Genomic DNA, 24,942 nt, shown 5'->3' on the forward strand with positions numbered 1-24,942 from the left:
CTCTGAATTTCAAGTAAATCAGTCTTTTTAAAAGTACATATATATATACATATATATATATACACGTTATCCAACTATAGAAATATGTAAACAAACAGCAGAGAGAAATATAGTATATTGTTAGTCATGAATATATAATAGGAATTATACATTAAGCACTCTTTAAAATTCTTTACTTTCTTTTTACTTTTACCAAGTATACTAGATATGTTTATCATTTCCATTCATTTTTTTCCATTCATTTTCTACAATTAGCTATCATCATAGTCCTTAAAAAAGCACATCTTTATGTCCTTCTCATATACCTTTTTGTGTTCAACTATGGAAAATCATCTGACCCAAAGTTAGTTATGACACTGGCAGATCTGATGATCAAGCTGAGCAACAACTGAACTGAGACCACAAGATTGTAATTACTGTCAAGAGATGCTGAGCATTCATAATCTAGTGTTCTTGTAAGTGATTCCAATGGATATGAGTAAGAAGATGCTAAGTTAGAAATGGAATAACTAAAGTAGAAGTTGGAAACCTAGAAAGTAGATTTCAGATTTTATAGGGTTTCTGAGAATAACAGGTAATAGTCACAATTTCTGATGTCCTAAATCCAGTCCCCATTAAACCTAACAATATTCATTTTCATTCTTTGGGACTCTGACATCTGTGTGTTTACAATAATCGTTTTATACTTCATCCAGTTTAAATTGATTTCTGTTCCTTAAAATCACAATAATTGGAATAAATATAAGGAAATACAGTAGACCATCTTCAGACGCAAAATTTTAACAGTGATATCAGCTAGCAAAATACAAGTTTCCATTGTATCCTTGCAAGCATTTTGAGGCCCAATGTTAATATATTTTATTTGACTAGTTCAAATACCATTTAAAATCAGAATAATGTATCAGAGAAATTGGCAGAAAAGGAAGTCGCATTCCAAGGATGAGGAATCAACATCTTAAACCTACCTCTGAAATGTTGGGATCCACGTACAATTATTGGGGAAGGATTCTTCTGAATGCTAAAGACAATCCCTAGCTAACACTCAGCTTAGAAATAAGGCCCTCAGTCCTACAACCTTCAAGAATTAGGCTTGGCCAATAATTTGAATTAATTTGCAAATGCATTCTTCCAAGAGCATCCCCATTAGAACCTTCAGCCACATTGATTTTGGCTCTGTGACATCTATATCAGAGGAACCAACTGAGCCAATCTGGACATCTGAACATTTTGAGAGAATTCATATTGTTTTAACCCTTAAATTTGTGATACTTATTACAGCATCAATAGAAAACTAAATATATCATATTAGAACATTCTACTCTTTCATTTGATAAGTTGAGCCACATAGGGATCACAGATAAGCCCAGCCCAACTGCTGATCCATAGAACTATTTCATGTTTTAAGCAACCAAGATTCTGCATGCTTCATTAGACAGCAATAAGTAACTGGTACAGACATGAATATTGCAAATGAAGAGTCTGTAGTATCAAATATAAAGCAAGTGACATTGATTTTGGAATTCAGTGAAAGATGGAGACTGGAAAACTAGAGAGAAAACTGTTAGTGAAGGTTGAAAAAATAGTGAGGAAACTGCAAAGTGACCTGGGAGTAATAATTATGTGCCTGGATGATATATCCTATTCAGAGTATGATAGTGAGAAGAACACAGTTGGATACCTAGAAAACAGAAACATTTAAAGTATGAAGACAGAAAGAAGCTATAAATAAGGCAGATCAGCAGGTACTGTTTGAAGAGTTATGCAATTAACTCAAAGAGTGATTTAAACAAACTGATATGCAAGGAGTGGCCAAGAAGCTGTATGTGAGAAATTTGACAGTATGTATTCTGGGCTTTAAAATATGTGTAACTTTTAACTTAGAATATTTAAAAAATACCTTAAAATTTAGATTACTGATTTATTTGAATAATGACACAGATGTACTGTGTAACCACCATATGTTTATGATGGGATTTGGGACATGATACTCTAAAATGTGACATCTTGGCATTTGAGCAAACAGCAGAAGCAGAAAGGTCACACTTAAACTTCCTGCTTCACTTCTCTCTTGAAGCAGGCCATAAAGTCTGGCAGTTCTTCTCCTGAAGATCCAAGGGGTCCTTCCTATACCTAGAAGAAAGTGATGTCTCTGTGAAGATCCAGAAATTCCAAGAACCTGAACAAACAGGTCTTGCTAAGTTCCCCTGTTATTGCCACTAGATCATGTCCTTTTGTACTCACACTTCACAGCTATTCACAAAATATAGGAAATTTTCCTAGTTCTCTGGGTCTTAATTTCTGAAGACTCCCATTTATATAAAACTTAAAGTGTTATCAATAATTGTATTAGTAATTTAATAATATTTGTTATTTAATATGTTAACAGTAATAATATTATTATTAATCTATCATTTGATTCAAAGGGTCTCAACCATGAACCTTTCAATGGATAAGGAAAAAGCATTTTTTAATCATTTATATATGTATGAACATGTGGCTACCAGAAAATATTCTGGAAGTATATCCAGTCAATTGTTAATGGTAATCATCAGAATAGCTGGATAACTGTTGAGTTTTATTTTCTCCTTTTTACTAGTATTTTCTAATTTTCCCACTGCAAATATTCATACATGTAATCCAAGGGTTATTTGTTGTTGTTATTATTCACTTTAGCATTAATGAAGATATCTTCCTCTATAAACATTGCTCAGAAATCCTAAGTGCCACAAATAACTAATAAATAAAGAAGTGTTCCCTTTATCTGACACTCAGTAGATCACTCACTTAAGAAAAACTATTTCATTTTAATTTACAAGACCCATTGATTTGACAAATGAATGGGAGTAGCCATTTCATAGGGATGTAATGAAGACTAAATAAGAAAACGTAGGTAATGAGATTAACTAGTGTTTAATGCATAGTAACAAAGGAAGCACTAAACCATGAGCACCGGTTAAAAATGTAGGGAAGGATAACTGTATCCATATTCTAGTGAGCATACTTTAGACACAAGTTACCATCAGCCAGTCCTTTAGCCTTTCTTGATCTCAGTTTCTTCATTTGTAAATTGAGAGCTGGGAATATTTACATGTATTTTGTTTGACCAGTAATGAATTAAAAAAGAAAGATAGATACAGAGAAATAGATTATAGGAAGATGACAGATAGATGATGGATAGATAGATAGGTAGATCAGTGACACAGCCCATCTCTAAGCTTTGGCTGAGAAATAGTTCTAAGTAACTGAATAAAGAGAACAAACCTATATAGCTTTTAAAAGAAGCTTGGCTGCAAAGTAAAGGCATCAGAGCGATCAGAGTAAGCACAAATGAGGGAGAGCCTTTGCAAGGCAGGACACATTGAGTACATTTATTTATTTCCTGAAGAGAAGGAGGAAAGAGAGAAAATGAAGATATAGGAAAAGAAATGATAACTAATTCATAAAACAATATCTTTCATGAAATGGGAGTGGATGGGCTTCAAAGCACGGGACAGACACCTACATTCAGGTTTTTTTTTTTTTTTTTTCCCCTGTGAGATAAGAGGTAAAGACAGGTTTCAATATGGAAAACACAAATCTTCAGGAAAAAGGTGGAGTGTCCCACATTGAATAAATGTTCACCTGCAGCATGGAGAACATTTATTTTTAATTTACAAGTTTGTAAACATTCACTATGATTTTTATTGTCATTTTCAGTTCTCCTTGGTGTATTTCCAAAGCACCCTTACTCCCACAACATGAGAAATTTAGAAAAGTAGTCCACTGAAAAAATAAGTGAGAGAGGACATTTACTTGATCAGTGCCTTATCCAAACACCTTACCCCACAACTACTGCTAAGTCCCAGATATCTTTACACAAGTAAGCCTCAGTAATTTGAATTCCCATTTCATATAAACATTGGTTAACACAAGGTATGTGCTTGTTTTCTTAGCATTTTGGATTAACATTTTGAACACTTCATTTCTTGGGTTCCATAAAAAGAATATTTTTAAGGTATTTTTGGCAGGTGTTTTGGCTAGCTTCACTGAATCTATTCATTAGTAAAAGGGAGCATTTTCCACTGGTTGCAGACCAAACTGGAAGTAAAACTTACTGAGTAAACATTCCTGTTTACTTGTCATGGTAAATTATTTGATTTGTGATTGAACTATTTCATTACACACAATAGTTTTGTGTGATAAATAAGTTAATAAATAACATATAGGAACTAGGGTGAATGTCAGTGACATGTCTAGGATGACATAACCCTGCACAATCTTAGAGTAATCTATAATAAATTTATGAAGCTATATTGCAATTATCATCATCACCATCATCACCATCATTTTATTTTCACACAGAATAGAAGTTTCTGTTAAAAAATGAATTTGCCGGCTGGCGCCGCGGCTCACTAGGCTAATCCTCCACCTTGCGGCGCCGGCACACCAGGTTCTAGTCCCGGTCGGGGCGCCGATCCTGTCCCGGTTGCCCCTCTTCCAGGCCAGCTCTCTGCTGTGGCCAGGGAGTGCAGTGGAGGATGGCCCAGGTGCTTGGGCCCTGCACCCCATGGGAGACCAGGATAGGCACCTGGCTCCTGCCATCGGATCAGCGCATTGCACCGGCCGCAGCGCACCTACCGCGGCGGCCATTGGAGGGTGAACCAACGGCAAAAAGGAAGACCTTTCTCTCTGTCTCTCTCTCACTGTCCACTCTGCCTGTCAAAAATAAAAAAAGAAAAACAAACAAACAAACAAACAAAAAAACAAAAAAATGAATTTGCCAGCGCTGTGGCACAGCGGGTTAACGCCCTGGCCTGAAGCACCGGCATCCCATATGGGCGCCGGTTCTAGTCCCAGCTGCTGCTCTGGCCTGGGAAAGCAGTAGAAAATTGCCCAAGTCCTTGGTTCCCTACACCCACATGGGAGAACCAGAAGAAGCTCCTGACTCCTGGCTTTAGATCAGCGCAGCTCTGGCCATCTGGGGAGTGAACCATCGGATGGGAGACCTTTCTCTCTCTCTGCCTCTCCTCTGCTTTATCAAATAAATAAATAAATCTTTAAAAAATGAATCTGAAAACACTTCATATTCATTAACTATTTTGATTATTCCCTTCATGTTAGTCATGATTCTCCAGAGAAAGAACCAAGAACTAATAAGGTGTGTGTGTGTATATGTGTATGTTATTTTAAGGAATTGGCTGATGCAATTACACAAGCTGGCAAGGAAAACATGTGAAGGGTGGACCAGTAGGTTAGACACCTAGGAGAGAATCAATGCTTCAGTCTAAAGGATGGATACTGCAGGATTACCTCTTGCTTGAGGGATGTCAATCTGTTGTACCTAGGCACTCAACTAATGGAATGAGACCCAACCCAATTATGGAAGGCGACCTGATTTAAATGATAATATAATGCAAAAACACTTTCAAGAAAACAACCAGAATAATGTCCAACCACAAATCTGGGCAACAAGGCCCAATTAAGTTGATACAAGACAATGAGCCATCATATCCTTCCTTAATTAATTAATTTTAATTTTATAAAAAGGCAAAAAGATGAGGTAGGCTGGGGGGGGGGGGGAGAGAAGGTGAGAGAGAGATAATGAGAGGGAGAGGAAGAGAGAGTGGGAGAAAGTTGGAGGGAAAGAGATCAACCTTCTATTGGCCCACCCCCAATGACTGCAAAAGCTGGTGCTGGGCCAGGCCAAAGACAGCATCCCAGAACTCAACCCAGGTCTCAAATATAGGCAGCAAGGACCCAAATACTTCAACCATTATATGCTGCTTCCCAGAGTGCATATTACCATGAAGGTGAATTGGAAGAGGAAGACCTGGCATTTAAAACAGGCCCTCTGACATGGGATGATAGAATCTCAAACAGCAACTCAACTCATGCCAAATGTCTACCCTTTACTCCTTAATGTTAATGCAACTTGTACAATTGGACTAGAAAGATAGACACTTGTGAGAAAGAATTGGGTGCAATAAGTCACTGTAAAAGACAAAACTGTCAGATATTCATCCCTGCTTCATCTCTTCTTTCTATGGCACACATGTAAATCATATGCAAACTGTGCCACGCTGCCTGCCTGTCTTTGGTCTAAGCCCCAAATCTCCAAACCTGCTCCTACTGAGACAAGCCTCCCAATATTATTCTACCTTAAGCCTTACTCAAAAATGCAGCTATTGGTATCCATTCCTTTATTCCTTCATTCTTTTATCCTAGTATCTCCTCTGTTTTACTCTGCTCCTCTCACATCTTATCCTTAAAAATGACAAGGCCTAGGGACTGCCCTCACTTTGCCTACACTTGATTGACTAATAAATCCTTGAATTGCTTGCCATTATTGGCTCTGGTAATATATGTTTGACATCTAATATCTATCATGGGCAGGGGTATAAGAAAAACAACTAATTTACTTGGGCAAGGACAGTAAGAGCAACAAACTATTAATTATATCTGTTCCTTGACAGGAGAGTGCAGAGGGCACTTGTTTTGACTCAATGAACATGTACATTAACAGACATACATTAATTTTGTAATTTTAAAAATCAACCCATATAATTAGAATAACTCAAGTGAATATGATACATATCCTGCATTTTTATGATATGCATTTCAAATAGAGTATTATCAATGACTTCATCAAGACAGAAGTTCAATCACAAGTGAAAGCTCCAACTTGTGCTATACAAAGTAACCTGGGAATCAGCCTCCTTCTGTTTTATGGTTTGTTCACCTCTGGGTTCTTAGGTGGCTTACTACCTAATTCTAGCTAGCAGTAAAATAACAAAGGGGAAAGAAAAGCATTTCCTTTAATCTAGATGGCTTTGTGTCTGGCACTACAAGACAATGGTGGAGATAGATAAGGTAACATAAACAATAAGCAGAGTTGACCACTATCACCTAAAACTTCAGTTTAATAATTAAGATATTTTTAAAAACTTGTGGAAAAATTGGAAAAAAAGATGTTTATTTTGTTGCAAAAATTTAATTTCATGCATGGTATTTTCATAATTCATATTTCCAAGAATTTTTATGACAAAATTTATTTTAAATAAATTTATTTTAAATTATTTACTTTAAATAAATAAAATGATTCAAGTGCAAATAAAACCTAGTGGTCATATTTGTGTTTCTTTCTAGACTTTATCCTGTTCCATTGAAATCTATCTCTTTGGCAATGCCACACTATTTTGAATACTACAGCTTTATGTACATTTTATTTTTTACTTATTTTAATTTTTTAAACTTTTTAATTTTTAATTAATTTTTAACAGACTCAATGTGATTTGAAGATACAATTCTAAGAACGTGATATTCCCTTCCTCCCTCCCTCCTTCCCTTTTTTAACTCTTTTTTTTAAGTTTCTGAGAAAACATATTTTAAAGTTACATTACAGTAAAAAAGCCTAATACTTCATCAAATAAAGTTTAATCAGTAAAAAGCAGATCCTTCTTATGCTTAGGTCTCAAAACACAATTAAGATTTATTTATTTCAAAGACTGAATGTATGTGTGTCTGATATTATATATATCTAATATATGTATATATATGTATGTGTATGTATGTATATATATATACATGTATATATATATACATGGAGAAAGAGAGACATAAATTGATTCACTGTGTCAACTCCTCAAATGACTGCAACAGCCAGGCTTGAGTCAGACTGAAGCCAAGACATAGAAACTCTCTACACTGGTCTCCCATATGAGTGAGGGTACTTAGCCCATCCTCTGTTGTATTCTCGGGTACATTAGCAGAGCCTGTATCAAAAGTGGACCAAATCTCAAATCAGATGTATCAAAAGTGGACCAGGCCGGTGCTACAGCTCAATAGGCTAATCCTCCTCCTGAGGCACCAGCACCCCAGGTTCTAGTCCTGGTCGGGGCGCCAGATTCTGTCCCGGTTGCTCCTCTTCCAGTCCAGCTCTCTGCTGTGGCCCGGGAGGGCAGTGAAGGATGGCCCAAGTGCTTAGGCCCTGCACCCGCATGGGAGACCAGGAGAGGCACCTGGCTCCTGGCTTCAGATCAGCGCGGTGCGCTGGCTGCAGCAGCCACTTGAGGGGTGAACCAACAGTAAAGGAAGACCTTTCTCTCTGTCCCTCTCTCTCACCGTCCACTCTGCCTATCAAAAATAAAAAATTAAAAAAAAAAAGTGGACCAAACCTCAAATCAAAAGTGGACCAGAACTCAAATCAGAAGCTAGTGTTGCAAGCAATGGCTTAACAAACTTTGCCACAACCCTGGTCCCAGATTTCAAAAAATTTTATACCAAAATAAACATCTATGAATTACATTTTCCATGAACTTTTAAAATATTATTTATTTATTTACTTGAGAGGGCTAGAGAAAGAGAGACAAATACAAAGCTCCCATCACTGGTTCACTCCCCCACATGCCTACAATGGCTGGGGGGCCAAAGTTAGGACCTTTGGAAACTTAATACACTGGGCCTGCACTGCGGTGTAGCTGGTAAGGGTGCAGCCTGTGATGCTGGCATCCCATATGGCCCTGGTTCAATTCTCGGCTGCTCCACTTCCAATCCAGTTCCCTGCTAAAGGCCTAGAAAAGCAGCAGAAGAAGCCCAGGTGCTTGGGTTCCTGCACCCACGTGGGAGACTTAGAAGAAGCTCCTAAGCTGGCGCCGTGGCTCAACAGGCTAATCCTCTGCCTAGTAGCATCGGCACACCGGGTTCTAGTCCCGGTGGAGGCGCCAGATTCTGTCCCAGTTGCCCCTCTTACAGGCCAGCCTCTGCTGTGGCCCAGGAGTGCAGTGGAGGAGGCCCAAGTGCTTGGGCCCTGCACTCCATGGGAGACCAGGAGAAGCACCTGTCTCCTGGCTTCGGATCAGTGTGGTGCACCAGCCGCAGCGCACCGGCTGCGGCGGCCACTGGAGCGTGAACCAAAGGCAAAGGAAGACCTTTCTCTCTGTCTCTCTCTCTCTGTCCACTCTGCCTGTCAAAAAAAAAAAAGAAGAAGAAGAAGAAGCTCCTAGCTCCTGGCTTCAGGCTGGCTCAGACCAGGCTATTGCATCCATCTGGGGGAGTGAACCAGCAGATGGAAAGTATCTCTCTCTCTCTTCTTTCTCTCTTTCAAATAAATGAATAAATCTTTTTTTAAAAGAAGAACAAGGAACTCAATCCAGGTCTCCCACAGAAATGACAGAAACCCAACTACTTGGTTATCATCACTTCTCACAGGCTCTATATTAGCAGCAGCCAGAATCAGGAGTTAGACCTGGGAGTCAAATCAAGGCACTCCAATTTGAAACATGGGTATCCTAACAGGCATCTCAATAGCTAGTCCAAAACCTGTCCTAATTTTTTCATAAACTTTTAAAATATATATATTTATATATATTTTTGAAGTATATAGTATATATATTTGAAGTATATATATTGCATATAAGTATGTATATATGTGTATATATTACAAAATATATACACACATAATTTGAAGTATATATATACATATATATGTAAATACATACTCATGCATAAACATTTAGAGAAAAAAGTAGATAATGTGTGATTCAGAAGTTTGAAGTTAATTAAAATTCTAACTATCCATCTGTTATTTTGGTGATATAATTCAGTTCTGCCAATAAGGATTTACTTAATGTCAAAGGCATACTAGATTCATTTTGATTATGACAATGTACAAGCACTGAAAAACTTCTCTGTGGAAATGTAATAAACTCTGTGGCTTATCTGTTACATGAAAATTACTCCTTGTAGTGTAGTATTAGCTATGGCTACAGTTGTGCTTGTAACAAACCAACCCTGTTGGTTCAGAGGCAAAAAATAACAATCAGTCATTCTTGTTCACAAATTGTGGGCTGAGTGGAGGCTGGCTAATTTAGGCTGAGATTTACTCAAAGATACAAGTCATGTCCAAGTTCTCTCCATGTGTCTTTCTTGAACCAAAGGGATTAGTTGGCTACGAAAGACATATTCTTTACCTGACTGTAACAGAAGCATGAGGGTAAGCTCAATTGCTACATAATTTTTCAGACTTTTACTTGTATCATGTGTAATAGTAGTCCATAGGCTATTGCTATGGACTGTTCATCTGTTCAAGTCTAAAATTAAGAGCAAAAGAACATCCTCCTGCCTACCCTGACATATGATAAGGGTGGGGGTATATATGACTACATAACATATAGGAAGGCACACTTCACAAACATACTATGACCAGTCGTTTAAGATCCTATTTGCCACAGCATGCTACATGATGAGCTAAAACATCAAGGAGTAATGAGAATTACAGTGCTTTTTCTGTGTGTGAGAGCAAAATTAAAAGATTACATGGTGGGTGATGACAGGGAAGGGAAGAATTGAAGCAAATAATTCAACCTCCCACATAAGTGAACAAACCATATAAGTGAACAAGCCATTCATTTCCCATAAATATTGATTGATTGATCAATGGATCAGTCTGTCTATCTGTATTTCCATGATACGAAATTCCTTTAAAAAGTTTATAGGAAGTGGAATTAAAGATGTTTGTTTCAGTTAAAATAAAAAAGCAAACTGAAATCCAGGCAGATCTTTAATTAGAATACATTTGCATGAACTATTTCAAGATCTCATGTCCCTATTTGTAAGTATAGGAACTCAAGAGAAAAATCTCAAGATAGCAGAATTTTATAATTGGAAAAGCCATAATGAGATGATTTTCAGAACCTCCTTGGTTTTTACTTGGCAGAAGTGAAGACTTTTAAAAATTTGCTTCCTTCCTTACTTTTCTCCTACCAAAATATTCTTAATTTTCATGACAGTTCTAATTATTTTGTAATATATATCATCTGGTATAAAGAAATTACTATAGTTGGGCAAGCCAATAAAGATGTTCAGCATTCTTACTGTCAAGCATTCTAGAAAAGTGGTTGTCAGCAATATCTTAAATTGAGACATTTGATATAAGATTCTGATGTGACTATTTAATGAAACATATAAACACAAACTTGACTGGATATGCTTAGTGTCAAGTTCAACTATAAGATTTAGCTATCAACAAAAATTTAAAAGCTAAAGCAGCACCATAATAACCAAGCATTTTTAAAGTTGTCCTTCACTCATTATAATAATAGCTGATATTTATTGAACTCTTTTATGAGCACTTTACATGTGATTATTTTTTTCACAGAAATTTGATATAATTCTTTATATTTCATAGATGAATGTCAAAGAAATCATTTCTCATGATCACAAACTCACAACAAGAGTTTTTTCACATGCATTTATGCTTTCCTATAGCTCAATTTCTTCAGTTTTTTAAATATTTATTTGAGAGGCAGAGAGATCAACAGAGAAATATGTTCACATCCCAGAGGCTTACAATATCCCCTGGTTGGGACAAATGCTAGGAGCTGAAGAAATCAATTCAGTTGTCTCCTGTGTGTGGCAGGAACTCAACCCCAGAGCCATCACCTGCTGCCTCTCAGGTTCTGCAATACTGAAAGCCAGAATTTAGAGTGAAGCCAAAACTCTTGGGCATCCCACGTGGCATCTTAACCACTGGGTCAAATGCCTGCCGTTAAATATCAATCTTAAAAACCACAAATTATTGAATATTTTCAGCAACAATTTGAGCTTTTTCTTAAAGACTTTTAATACCCTTAATATTTTCTTCATTTATTCAATAGATACTAACAGATCAGTCATCAAGTATAAGACATTATTTTAGAAACTGGAACAAAGAAATAATAAAAGTAATACATGGCCCATTTCCTGCATGGACCTTTTTGTCTGATGTACATAGGAAACATGTACTGACTGCCTGAATAGCTGGTTAATAGAAATAGGCCTGTCCATCTTCTCCCTTCAAATTTCTATTTGTCTACTGTTTGTTTGAAAAACCACAAAATAGAGATTTTTAAAGAACTGTTCATAAACTAAAGATATTAATTTAAATGAAGGAGTCACCTACAAATAAACCAAATCAACAAGTTAGGATTCTTTTGGTTGCAAATGACAGGAAACTCATCAACGCTGAGTGGCACAGAAAGATACCAGCTAATGTAGACTTACCTCTAGGACAGTAACAAAACTTCACCAGGATAAATTTTCAGGCTCTCATCCCTGGGACCCTGATCTTAGACCATTTGCCCTCTAATAAAACCCCTTTTATGTTAGCTTTTCTACTTACAAAAGAAGTTTATTTTGGCTCATAATTTTGGAAGTTTAGCCTATGATCCAGGCAGCATCTCTGACTGCTTCAACATCTTGTGATGGTATTTTTGTTGGCAAAGTCCTGAGGTGGCACAAACCATCTTGAAGCAAGAAGGAGCACTTTCAGAGAAAGGATCATATGGCAAGCCAGGAAGCAGAGAACACATAGTCTTAACTCTGGCTTTTATCTGCAATCCTCTAACCTGAACTACCTTCCTAGAGCACACCCTCAATGACCTAAGAACATTTCACTAGAGTTCCATCCTATATATCATAATTGGACTAAGTTTCTACCCTAATTGTACTATCAAATTATGACTTTGGAATTTAACTCTGCATGAATTCAGGAGTCAAATCTTTTTCAAAACATATTTTCTTGCTTCCAAGACACTCATTGTCTTTCTAGTCCAGTGTTAAAAAAGGATCTACTTTGTAATTTTCATAACAAAAGTCCTAAAGTGTGCCCTGAATGAACTAGCTCTCTTGCTTCAATCTAGTATGAGATTAGCCCTGAAGTAGGAAGAGATAAGGAACCTAAACCTCTTAGCTGAAAAGTGGTAGGTTAGGGAGCAAGTTTCTCATATATGGGATAAGCTTTATTGCATTAATATGTTTACACCTATTTTGAGTGTTCAAAGAGTTTTTCAAATTACTCTTTTATCATCTGGTTTTATTTCATATAGAACAGGTTGTCAATTTGCTTCAAGATAATTGTGGTATCATTGAATAACTATACTGACCAAAATAACTGATTTTGCAAATATCGACTAAATGCTAGCCTGTAAAGTATAACGTAAAATCCTCCCAAGACTGGTAGTTTGATCTTAAGAAATGGCTGTTTCCTGACTTAATAGCCAGGAATCAGCAATCTAGCTAGGATTAAGTAAAACTTAATAACTAGAAAGCTAAAGCTTTTAAAATCATACTAAGTAGAAACACAAGAAACCGTTAAGCTTGTGTTTCCATTTTTCTCACAGTTGAATCCTTAGGATGCTCACAATTTTAATATATTTTGGTAAACTTAAAGTACCAAAACATATAAATACATTTAACCAGTTCTAAGCATTAGATATTGATAAAATAATTTCAATAATTCAAAAAAGTAGACATTTAAAGGTTGCTTAATTTGAAGTCTTCCCAACACTTTCTTTACATTTTTTTATACCATAGCCTTTTGGTAATTTTGTTAAACACAGTTGGAGTTATAAACACAATAGCTTTGAGCCTCACATTTGCTTCTCCCAAGCTGACACATTCAGAACAAAAAGAGACCTACATCACATCAACATAGAGTGATTGATAAACAGGAAAAAAAAAAAAAAAAGACAAAGTTCCTTCTTAGGAATGAGAAATAGAGTATAATGTAAAGGACAACTTATATACCAGCCAAAGGCCAATTATATTTTGGAACTCACATGAAAAGGATTTGAGGTTTACGAATTAGAAAACACTTGTTAACAATGAGTACTTTAAGAGATCTTGCTAAATGCTTGGTAAAGCATCGCTATGCAAAACATGAGCTAGTCAAGATAGTAATGAAATGAAGAGAGATAATATATAGACAATTTTATGATTAAACTTTCACCTTTGAACTTATATGACATTTTCCCTCTATTTGGGATCCTCATTCTTCAGATTAAGGTTTAAATTAGGCAGTGTTTTGCCTTGCTTAGGACAAGTTTGCCACCTAGTGGCAATGACTGCTAACTACAGCATTTGGAAATATGTTCAGTGTAAACATGCATGCCTTTACCTCAAAACTTAAAACCATATATATATTTTTAATTCAAAAGATGTTCATAGAGCTCCCATAATGAGCAAGGATTTTGCCCACAATTGTAGGCAAAAATTAAAATGGCTCCTGTGGCATAGTTGGTAAGGCCACCACCTGCAGTGCTGGCGCCAGTTCAAATCCAGGCTGCTCCACAACCGATCCGGCTCTCTGTTGTGGCCTGGGAAAGCAGTGGAAGATGGCCTGAGTTCTTGGGCCCCTGCACCCACGTGGAAGACCCAGCAGAAGCTCCCGGGGGCTGGCGCTGTGGCATAGAGGGTAAAGCCACAGCCTGCCGTGCCAGCATCCCATATGGGCACCAGTTCAAATCCCAGCTGCTCCACTTCCGATCCAGCTCTCTGCTATGGCCTGGGGGAGCAGTAGAAGATGGCCCAAGTCCTTGGGCCCCTGCACCTATGTGGAAGACCTAGAAGAAGCTCCTGGCTCCTGGCTTCAGATCAGCACAGCTCCAGCCGTTGCAGCCAGTTGGGGAGTGAATCATCGGATAGAAGACCTCTCTCTCTCTCTCTGCCTCTCCTCTGTCTGTGTAACTCTGACTTTCAAATAAATAAATAAATCTAAAAAAAAAAAAAAAAGAAAAAGGAAAAATCCAACTTCCATTGCACTCTGTGTCATATTAATTCATCTAATAAAACAAGACTATTAAGTAGACACATTATTGTCTCTATCTTACATAATTGAATTTTGAGGCAGGAAGGATAAGTAACTTCCTAAATTTTACACAGCAAAGCATGAATAAAAGCCCAGGCCATTTGACCCAATATCTGTGCTTTTAGCCATTTATGAATGTAAAATTGAAAGTGTGATGAATGCATGCATGAGAAATATGACTTTGTAAGTTTCACTTATTCCTGTTTATTCATACATTCAACAAATACTTATTGAGTACCTTTAACATTGTGGGTACTATTTTTGGCCTTTGGATAAAGTAGCAAATATGACAAACATTTTAAGTCTTGAAGCTTGTATTAACAACAACACATACATACATACATACATACACACACACACACACAGTCTCCTTATATAACTTGTAGGGTGTTTATTCCATGAAATGAATAATGCAGGGCAAGTGATTAGTGATGGATAAGTAAGGAGGAGCATTATGACCACAGTGTTATGGAAGTTTTCTTTGAGGAAAGGAAATTCGAATACAAATTTACAGAAGAATGTGAGTTGACAGTAAATGTAAATGCCATCAGGAAGGATTGTTTTTCATTTTGCACCCAACCCCATTGCAACAAGAATGACTGAAGGGGATTGAATGCATGTGGAGGTGAATAGGACATAAGGTTGTAGACATGCTTGGAAAGGCTTTACAGGACAAGATAAGAACCTGAGATTTTATTGCAAGTGTAATGAGAAATTAGTAAAGATTTAAAGCAGGGAAATAAAATGATGATTATTGTGAGGAGAAGACTACAATGTGCCTAGAGAGGAAGCAAAGAAACTCAACAAGAGGCTATTTTAACACTTCAGAGAAGAGATAACAAGGAAGGCAATGAAGAAATCTAACAGTCAATCATACTAAGTTTACAAATAACTGTAACAGAAAGGAAATTATATATGTCATAGCATGAAAAAATATACAGGATATCAAAAGGACACATTTAGATAACAATAAGGAAAATCATCAAGAGATTGGCCTATGCAGCATGTATGCATTCTGTGACAAGAATATGAATCTCAATTATAAATGATGGATTTTTAAAAAAATTAAAATGAATAGGAAACTAACAGAAGGAGAGATCTAATAAAGTATATTTGAAGTTACAAATTGTTTTTTAATTTATTTTTAGTAGCTCCATTAAATCAAGTTAATTCAATGACTTAGAAAATTGGGTACATATAGATGTGTTTATTTCTACAAGATAGATTTCAAAAGCATAACTGATGACTCATAGGCCAGTGTTTGGCTAAGGGTTAAGACAGTATTTGAGATGCCTGCATTTTATATCAGAGTGCCTGGGTTCAAGACCCTACTTTGCTTCTGATTTCACCTTGCCTGCTAATACACATCCTGTGGGGCAAAAGAGGTGAAGCTTCAAGTTGGGTCCATAACACCTGTGTGGGACACCTGGATTTACTTCTGGCTCCCAATTCAGGCTAGCCCAGACTGGGCTACTGCAGGCATTTGGGAAGTGAACCAGTAGGTAAGAGCTCTCTGTCTCCCAAATAAGTAAAAATTTTTTAAAAATTGTTGGCTCAAATAGCACTTTTCATATTAACCAAAAAACTATTCAGATTTACTTTTTGAAAAGTTTGTGAAATTGCTAAAAGAAAATTTGGAGGAAATATTTTAAGATACAGGTATAGGTGTTAACTTCTTGAATAAAATATCAAACTCAGGCAACAAAAGCAAGACTGGACAGATGGCATTATACCAAACTCAGAAGTTTCTACAAAGCAAGGAAACAATAAACAGACATTTTTAGAGGATGGCAGAAAATATCTGCATGCTACTTATCTAACAAATGATTAATATCCAGAATATATCAGCAACTCAAAAACTTACAATTGACTTTGTTTTTTTCAGTGAGATTCAGAGGCAAGGTAATCATCTAAGAGTAAAACTGCAAAGACGGATTCAGGGTTAGAGAAGAGAAAGTATGGAGACAAAGATTTATTGGAGTGAGGCAGGAGAGAAAGTCAGCTAGGAGGTGACGGTTATGTTTTGGAAACCATGGAAAGGTGCTACTTCAGAGAGGAAGTGGTCAAGTGTGCTAAGTGCTGCTGAGATGAGAACTGAAGAAGCAAATGTGGTAGTGCAGTCGGTTATGCAGCCACTTGAAACATTGACATCCCATATTGGATTGTTGATTTGAGTTCCAGCTACTTCACTTGTTATCCTGCTTCCTGCTAATGTGCCTGGGAAGACAGCAGATGATGTCCTACTAAACATTTGGGTTTCTACCACCCAAGTGGGAGACCCAGATGGAACTTCTCCATCCTGGCTTCAGCCTGGCCCTCCTCAAGTTATTGGAGGCATTTGGAAAATGAAAAAATCTCGCTTTCCTTCTCTTCCCCACCACCCCATTTCTTTCTCTTTCTCCACCACACTGTCTTTCAAATAAATAAATAGGTTTTAAAAAGAAGTCCAACAGAGTCATTAACATGGAAGTAACTACTGATTCTTGCAAGAATGTACTGTGAACTGATGGGCTCAGAAGCCAGACAGAAGTGCACTTTGCAGTGAGGGGTCAAGAAGAGTAATTATGCCTCTCTCAAAAACACTAATGACGAAGGGAGAATGCTTTAATAGGCCACGAGCGAGAAATGGAATCAATACTGTTATATCTTAATGTTAGCCCTCGCAAAGCACACCGGACACCGGAGTAAGGGAAAGGGCTTATTGGGGAACACCCAACAGACCGTAGTGAAGGGGTGGCGAAGGAAAAAGAGAAGGAGACTGTAAGAGAGAGAGACAGAGAGGAGGGAGAAGAGAGTCGAGAGGAGGAGAGAAGCCAAGAGAAGCCAAGAGAGCAGGGAGCAGAGCCAAGAGAGCAAGTGTTCAGAAACAGGCCCTTTTAAAACTTTGCCTGAGGGTGGGCAGGGAAGCAGGAGCAGCGAATCCCATTAGGATGGGGGTGGAGTCTGGCTCAGGTAGCTGTGCTGTGCGGCCACCTGGCTAAAACTGCGCCAGTTTCCTAACAAATACCTTTCCACACTGTAGTTTCCCAAGATTCCAGAAATGAGCCTCAGCATTTTCCCTGTATTCATGTGAAAAAAATGGAGCTTGTGGTAGGATAAAAGACATAATAAAGATACCCAAATATTTCTGTGGCCAAGTAAGGAAGCTTGGGGAAAATAAGTAAACCAAAACTAATGCAAAATAAGTTGCTCCTGTGTAAGAAAGTAGTTAGTGAAGGAAAATTGATAGAATAAGATGAAACCAAGAAAAAACACTACATGATGACAAAGCTCCACCAATAGATAGAATAGAGATAATCAGAATGAGATAAAGAACCAACAGTGAAGTAAGATACGACTTCCACTAGGTTTCCCTCCTTGTACTCCCCAACTAAGAAAATAAGGTTCAGAAAAGAGCCACAATTCTCAAACTATGTGCAAAGGTACCCCAGGTAACTCAGCCACTTCACAGGGGTGCTATGGAATATTTTTAAAATTTGTGAGGATCAAAGAAATACTCATTATCCATCAGATAATATATAAACTACCTACTTGAGTTGTTTCTCAATTTCAACATTCATTCCTGCTAAATTCCTTTTAAGAATGTCCTATTTTCACAAAGCTGGGCTTTTGACAGTTACTATCATAAAGAACAAGTGTTTCTTATCAGGAAACAAGGTGGCACATAGGCTGTGCTGGAAAAAAATTGCTCAGACCATACAGCATCATGAACTCAGAAAGTTTTGAGATCTTCTGGCCTACAGAATAAATGACAACAGTGTTTCTAAGTAGACTACACCCACTTCCACTGAAACACAGGAAAGATGAAAACACTTTTTATTTTCCTGAAACCCTTTAAATCAAGCTTGAGATAAAGGCAGCTTAAGAGGTGAGACCTTAATGGACTTTGAAATCGACATTTCAAGTGGACTTGGGCTGATAGTAACTGAAAGTGGCCAGAAAATGAAAGCTTCCTGATATACTGACAAAGAAGGGATAAGGCAAATTGAATATAAGTAAAAGAAATTAGTGAGAGAAAATAAGATTCTGTCATTTTATTATTCACTTGTGATATCTCAATTACAATAGATAAGGACCATTAAACTCTATTTGATACCCCACATATCAACTCTTACCATAGGAAGCAATGGTAAATATGGAAGTGAATGCCTTCATGCATTTGGTAATTGAACAGATATTACAGAATGTCTAATGTGCCACTGATCATTAAGGTTGATTCTGCTGATCTAGCTGGCTACACAGATATTCCCTTCCTCTCTGCTCTAAGGCCAAGGCATATCAGTAGCTGTTAAAATATCCAAATAAGCCCTCAAGGGATATACAGAAGTCTGTAAAGGACAGTGTTTAAAGATGCCTGCCCCAATCACTTTCTCATTACCCTATTGCTAGTTTTTCAAAACACTTACTCACTGAAAGTAATTCATTTATTCATTTATATTATTTATCATGTTTTTAGTACCAGAATGTAACCATCAAGAGAGCTGAGATGGCTCTTCTCCACTTCTCAACAGTGGTGGTATGCACCATTGATTTATAGCAGGCTCCTTTCTATTTGCACCCTTATTATTTGGACAGAAACACTATAAAGGTTGATCCCATATGTATTTAATGTTGAACTTTCCCCAAATCCCAAGTATACATATGCATTCCATATTCCTCCTTTCCCCTACTCCCATTACAATTCCTAACCTACTGACATTTTAGTCAGTCTTCTTATGCTTAGTAAATGACACTGTCATCTATTTACTTGGTGGACAATTAGGAGCTCAAGCCACAAATCCAGAATTTATCCCTGATTGCTATTCAAGTTACTAAAATTTTACTTCCAAAATACATCTCAAGATCCTCCTCTCTATGACTACTTTTGCTAAACACTTACAGACTGTGTCTTTTCCCCTGGGCTTCCATAGAAGCCCAACTTCATGCTTCTATATTTTTCACATGGCAATCAGAGAAATTTTCATACTAAAATTTGATCATGTCCTCATCTTCCCCAAATATACAACTACTAAAATGTCTTTGCGGGGCCAGTGCTGTGGCTCACTTGGTTAATCCTCCGCCTGTGGCACCGGCATCCCATATGAGTGCTGGGTTTAGTCCCAGTTGCTCCTCTTCCAGTCCAGCTCTCTGCTGTGGCCTGGGAGTGCAGTGAAGGATGGCCCAAGTGTTTGGGCCCTGCACCTGCATGGGAGACCAGGAGGAAGCACCCGGTTCTTGGTTTTGGATCAGCACAGTGCCAGCTGTAGCGGGCATTAGGGGAGTCAAGCAACGGAAGGAAGACCTTTCTCTCTGTCTCTCATTCACTGTCTATAACTCAACCTGTCAAATAAATAAATAGGGCCAGCGCCGCAGCTCACTAGGCTAATGCTCTGCCTGTGGCACCGGCACCCCAGTCCTGGTAATCTAGTCCTGGTTGGGGCGCCAGATTCTGTCCCGGTTGCTCCTCTTCCAGTCCAGCTCTCTGCTGTGGCCCAGGAGTGCAGTGAAGGATGGCCCAGGTCCTTGGGCCCTGCGCTCGCATTGGAGACCAGCAGGAAGCACCAGGCTCCTGACTTCGGATCAGCACAGTGCACCAGCCACAGCGGCCATTGTAGGGTGAACCAACGGTAAAAGGAAGACCTTTCTCTCTGTCTCTCTCACTGTCTAACTCTGTCAAAAAAAAAAAAAAAAAAAAAGTTTTCATTACCAATTGCTCTGCATAAAATCAAGGATCCAAACAAACCTACAAGATTTACATATTGAGTCTCTACCTATTTAACATTTTTTACTTGCCAATTAATACTCCATGAGAACAGAATTTTGATGTATTGTTTACTGCTATCTCACATTTATCCAAGTAGAAAATAAAAAGATCGAAGAAATACCTTGGTCCTTCACAGTGTAACAGCTGAACCTAATTTCACTTGGAGTGAAGGAAAGATTTCCGATCCTTTTGAGGTTATGCCTCACTCTACTCAGAATCTAAGCAAATACTGCGTCACAGTACATACCCCATGTCAGAAGACCAGGGGTCAAATTTTAACTTTTCCACTCTTTGTATATCCTCCCTTGAAAAAAGAAAGAGTACCTACCTATGCACCTAAAATATATAAGGGTATTTCAAAAAGTTAATGGTAAATAACATGAAAATTTATTTTGGTGCAATTTTGAACTTGATATGCAGGCTTTTATGTACCTGTATGTGTAAAGACATTTATGCATTATAGCGTGTCCTAGAGGCTGCCATTTCTGTGAAATGAATCGCTCACCCAAGGCAAAATACTCTCAACTATGTCCCATGCAGTACCTTCTCCGGCTTCCCAAAGGACTAGCTATCTTTAGTTATTTCACTGTCAGGACTGCAAACGCACACTGCTCGTTCCCATACCAAGTTACACCCGCCAGCCAGTCCTATTCACTTCCCCGAGCCAGGGAATAGCCCAGAGGTGTGCACAGCCCCAGAAGGCGCCGGCGCCACGCCCAGACTCGCTGACCCCAACCGCGCAGGCGCGGTGAGTCCTGCAGTCCCGGGCACAGACCCTCTGCCGCTCGGGCGGCGAGGTTCCCCGTTCTCTGGGTGCGAGCTTCTGGTAATTTTAATGCCTCTGTGAACCGTGTTTGTTTTTAACACCTGTGGAGGCTACCTGGGATTTAACTCACTTTATTTGCCTTCACTGTCCGCACCTTGCCTTTCAGAGTGAGGCGTCCCGGACAGATGCCGCTGGGCCGTGACGCAGTTCTCGCGAGAAGGAGATCATCTCGCGGTGTTTCCTTGTTACCAGAATCCTTAGCGCGAGGCGGAAAAGTACTCGCCAGTATCGGCTTCTGTTGATGCCGCTGCTTCGCGTCGGGAGGCTTCTTCCTGCGACTTATCTGTTGTCGCTTTTCCCAGGAAGATGGCGGCCCCCGAGCAGCCGCTACTCGTATCCAGAGGATGCACAAGCTCTACGCTGTCCCCGCCGCGAGGCGACCGAACCCTTCTGGTGAGGCACTTGCCAGCAGAGCTGACCGCTGAGGAGAAAGAGGACTTGCTGAAGTATTTCGGGGCGCAGTCCGTGCGTGTCCTGTCAGATAAGGGGCGACTGGTAAGGTTGTGCGTTCTCCTGAGTATCGCGTGTGGCCCGTGGGTGCTTACCGTGCGGGGGGAGGCGCTGACGAAAGGGGCGGAAACGAATGGAGACGATGGGCTTGTGTGAGCGGAGGGTCCTCGTCTTTCCCCTTTTACGTCAAAATATCTTGTGTGCGAGGGGGAGTTTTAATGGGCTTGGGTCCAGATTTCGTCACAGCACCAAAAAGAGTGAGAAAGTGAAAAGAGTAGAAATGAAAATAGCTTTGTTGTATTCCCGTTTTCGACCCAGTCTCCGAATTTCTCAACTCTTCTGAATTTGGGATACTGGGAGTATTCCTAGGAATATGTAACAAAGGAGTTTTTTAAAGATAAGGCTCATTCAGTAACCATTGTTAAAAGACTGATCAGACTAGAGCAGAAAGTGCAATAGCTATTTGGGTAAACTAGACACAGGATTTCTGCTAAATTTTTGACCCAGGTGCTTTTTCATCAAGATTTCCCGAAGGGATCTTTTAGGGAAAAATACTTTAACACTTAATAATTCCTACCCAGGAATTTATACAGTTTTATACTTGTTGTTTTAGGTAATTTTCTCTTAATTAAAATAGTAATGGTAGTATTCAATTTCTGGAAAATGATCTGTGGTGGGGCAAGACGTCAATGTTTTTAAAGTCTCTCCAAGTGACTCCTGTGTGTAGCCAGGAGTGAGAATCCTTAAGTTGGAAGAAAGACCAGTTTTGATGAGTTTGAGTATTAATGCATTTCGAGCAAATACAAATATAATATCGCATCTGATTCAAGTGAAGTACACTTAATTAGATCACCTTGGATCTAATTAGATGAGATTGGGACGTGTGATGTAAGTAAGCAACATTTAATAAGCATTTACAAGAATTCAGTATAGTGATTTATTTTTTCTTTTTCTGTGGTTTTGAAAATATTTACAGTTTATATTTAAACATAGACTGCTACCATTGAATTTTACAATAAACATAAAGCCCACACACACAAAAAGTACCCTTGAAGAATGATTTCCCTGTTGGTGAACATTTTTAAACTTTGAGGCGAGTTGTATAGAGAAAAGTTTAACATCTGTAGGTGTATTGTAAATAGGGGCTATTTTATATTTTTAGATGGATTAAGAGTGATCCTCTGAGGATAGTAGGGGTTTTTAAACTTCAGATATGTTTCACAATTTATATAAATAAAACATGCATGGAGTATGTTTATACCTTTATATGAAAAAGGTTGCATAGCTTTCATCTCAAAAAGTCTGACCCAAAAAAAACCTCAAAACCACTGAACTGAAATCAGTCATCAGTTTAAATTTACCATCATTTTATTAATGTGCCACATTCCTCCATTAGTACTGTTAGGAAAATGGCACACTCTTGTCTATGGCGCGATCTACTCCCTGACACCATCCTAGGCTTTATTGCTGGAAGCCAGGTGGGCACATGGCCCAACCACCAATGTCAAGCTCCACCCCCATCCTAATTGGATTCCCTGCTCCTATTTCCCTGCCTGTCCTTCACAAAGTTTTAAAAGGAACTCTAAAGGCTTCCATAGCCCTGGCAACTCATGACTAGAGCCTAGGGAGATTACTGATGCCATGAACAGGAGTGTCAAATTGTTAAATCAGCAACAGGAGTCACTGTGTACTTACACCCCATGTGGGATCTGTCCCTAATGTGTCGTCTAAAGCGAAGTGATGCTATAACTAGTACTGAAACAGTATTTTTATACTTTGCGTTTCTGTGTGGGCACAAACTGATGAGGTCTTTACTAATTATATACTGAAGTGATCTTCTGTATATAAAGAGAATTGGAAATGAAAAAAAAAAAACAACCTGGTGTTAAAATGGAAATGACATAGAAAATTAATTAATTTGAAAAAAAATTATGTAGGTTATCTGTCTTTAATGTGCTGTACATTGCTATTTAATGCTATAATTAGTAATCCAATGGTAGTTTTTTCACTTTGTGTTGCTATATGGGCAAAATGTTGAAATCTTTACCTAATATATACTAACTGATCTTCTGTATACAAAGAGAATTGAAAATGAATCTTTACATGAATGGAAGGGGAAAGGGAGCGGGAAAGGGGAGGGTTGCGGGCGGGAGGGAAGTTATGGGAGGGGGGAAGACATGGTAACCCATAAGCTGTACTTTGGAAATTTATATTCATTAAATAAAAGTTTAATAAAAAAAAATAAAAACAAACAAACAAAAAAAAAGAAACTGTTCCTGAACACATGGCTCTCTCCCCTTCACTCTCCGCTCCTCTCTCGCTCTCTATCTTGCCCCTCTCCTGTCTCCCTCTTCCTCTCCATCTCCTGGCCTCTGTCTCTCACACTCTCCTTCTCCCTCTTTTCCTTCTTCGCCCCTTGCCTCCAGTCTGTCAGGGTTCCCCCAATAAATTCTTTCCCTTACTCCGGTGTTTGGTGTATTCTGTGGTGGCCTTACAAGTACATCAGATTTCTGTATGGGTAACTAAAATTATACTGGAAGTAATTTGTACCTTAAATTTGTTTCAGAAACATACAGCTTTTGCTACTTTCCCTAATGAAAAAGCAGCCATAAAGGTATGATTTTCTTTACTAGTGAAGTTATCAACAATTTCCTGTTATCTAATCATGGTACAAAAATGAGAAGAACTATTAAACTTTAGTTTTTAAAAACTTTCAAAAGAGTTAACATTCCATGAGTTTGCCCAACAGACTATATTTGGTTTGGCAATTGACAGATCTTTTTGTCTAACACTTAGGTAATGGTATGTAAGAATAGTGAAATAAATCAAAATTAGCAGCATATATAACTTAAAAAAAAGGGCAAGTTCAAAGCATTTGAAGATAACTAACTGTTGGGAAGCAAAGTGGTTTAAGTATTAAAGGAGAGTGAATATACACACAGAGTACTTCAAAAAGTTGAGCAAAAAGCATAAAAAAACTATGCATAGATTTCAAGAAGCTTTCGAAACAGTAAATTTACCTTTGATTTCCATTTTTCCATTAACTTTGTGAAATCTAAGAATCATTTGCAAACTAAGTCGTCTTTCACATAATCTCTAATGTTTAGTTGGTTTTTGAGAGATCAAACGAGATGGACCTTGCAGATTTGGGGTACACAAAGTAAAGATAATAGGACATGGAAATGTGTAAGTAGGTCAGGGACTAAGGGTTGTGATAGAAATAGGAATGGAAAAATAGATAAAGGCACTTGATACTTTTGACCTAGCTAATGATATGAACAGGCCTGTGAAAGATACTTGGTGGAATTTATATCATGGATC

The 24,942-nt window shown here is 38.2% G+C and overlaps 1 protein-coding gene and 1 long non-coding RNA gene across 8 annotated transcripts in view; one reads left to right on the plus strand and one right to left on the minus strand.

Annotated features, from left to right (window-relative positions):
• Positions 1 to 21,320, minus strand: part of LOC133759998 (uncharacterized) — a 163,811-nt gene extending 142,491 nt beyond the window's left edge. For all 5 annotated transcript variants that reach the window (XR_009865947.1, XR_009865948.1, XR_009865950.1 and 2 more), the window contains exon 1: positions 21,242 to 21,320. This is a non-coding gene — a long non-coding RNA (uncharacterized LOC133759998). The remainder of the gene's footprint in view (positions 1 to 21,241) is intronic.
• A 155-nt stretch (positions 21,321 to 21,475) lies between these two features.
• The window catches only part of RNPC3 (RNA binding region (RNP1, RRM) containing 3), a 34,647-nt gene continuing 31,180 nt past the window's right edge, over positions 21,476 to 24,942 (plus strand). For all 3 annotated transcript variants that reach the window (XR_009865945.1, XM_062191845.1, XM_062191846.1), the window contains exons 1-2: positions 21,476 to 21,666; positions 24,188 to 24,235. Coding sequence is in view for 2 of the 3 variants with exons in the window: in XM_062191845.1 (XP_062047829.1) it covers positions 21,478 to 21,666; positions 24,188 to 24,235 (237 nt within the window). In the remaining variant the exon portion in view is untranslated. The remainder of the gene's footprint in view (positions 21,667 to 24,187; positions 24,236 to 24,942) is intronic.

This window comes from Lepus europaeus, chromosome 5 (genome assembly GCF_033115175.1).
Source record: "Lepus europaeus isolate LE1 chromosome 5, mLepTim1.pri, whole genome shotgun sequence".
NCBI lineage: Eukaryota > Metazoa > Chordata > Mammalia > Lagomorpha > Leporidae > Lepus > Lepus europaeus.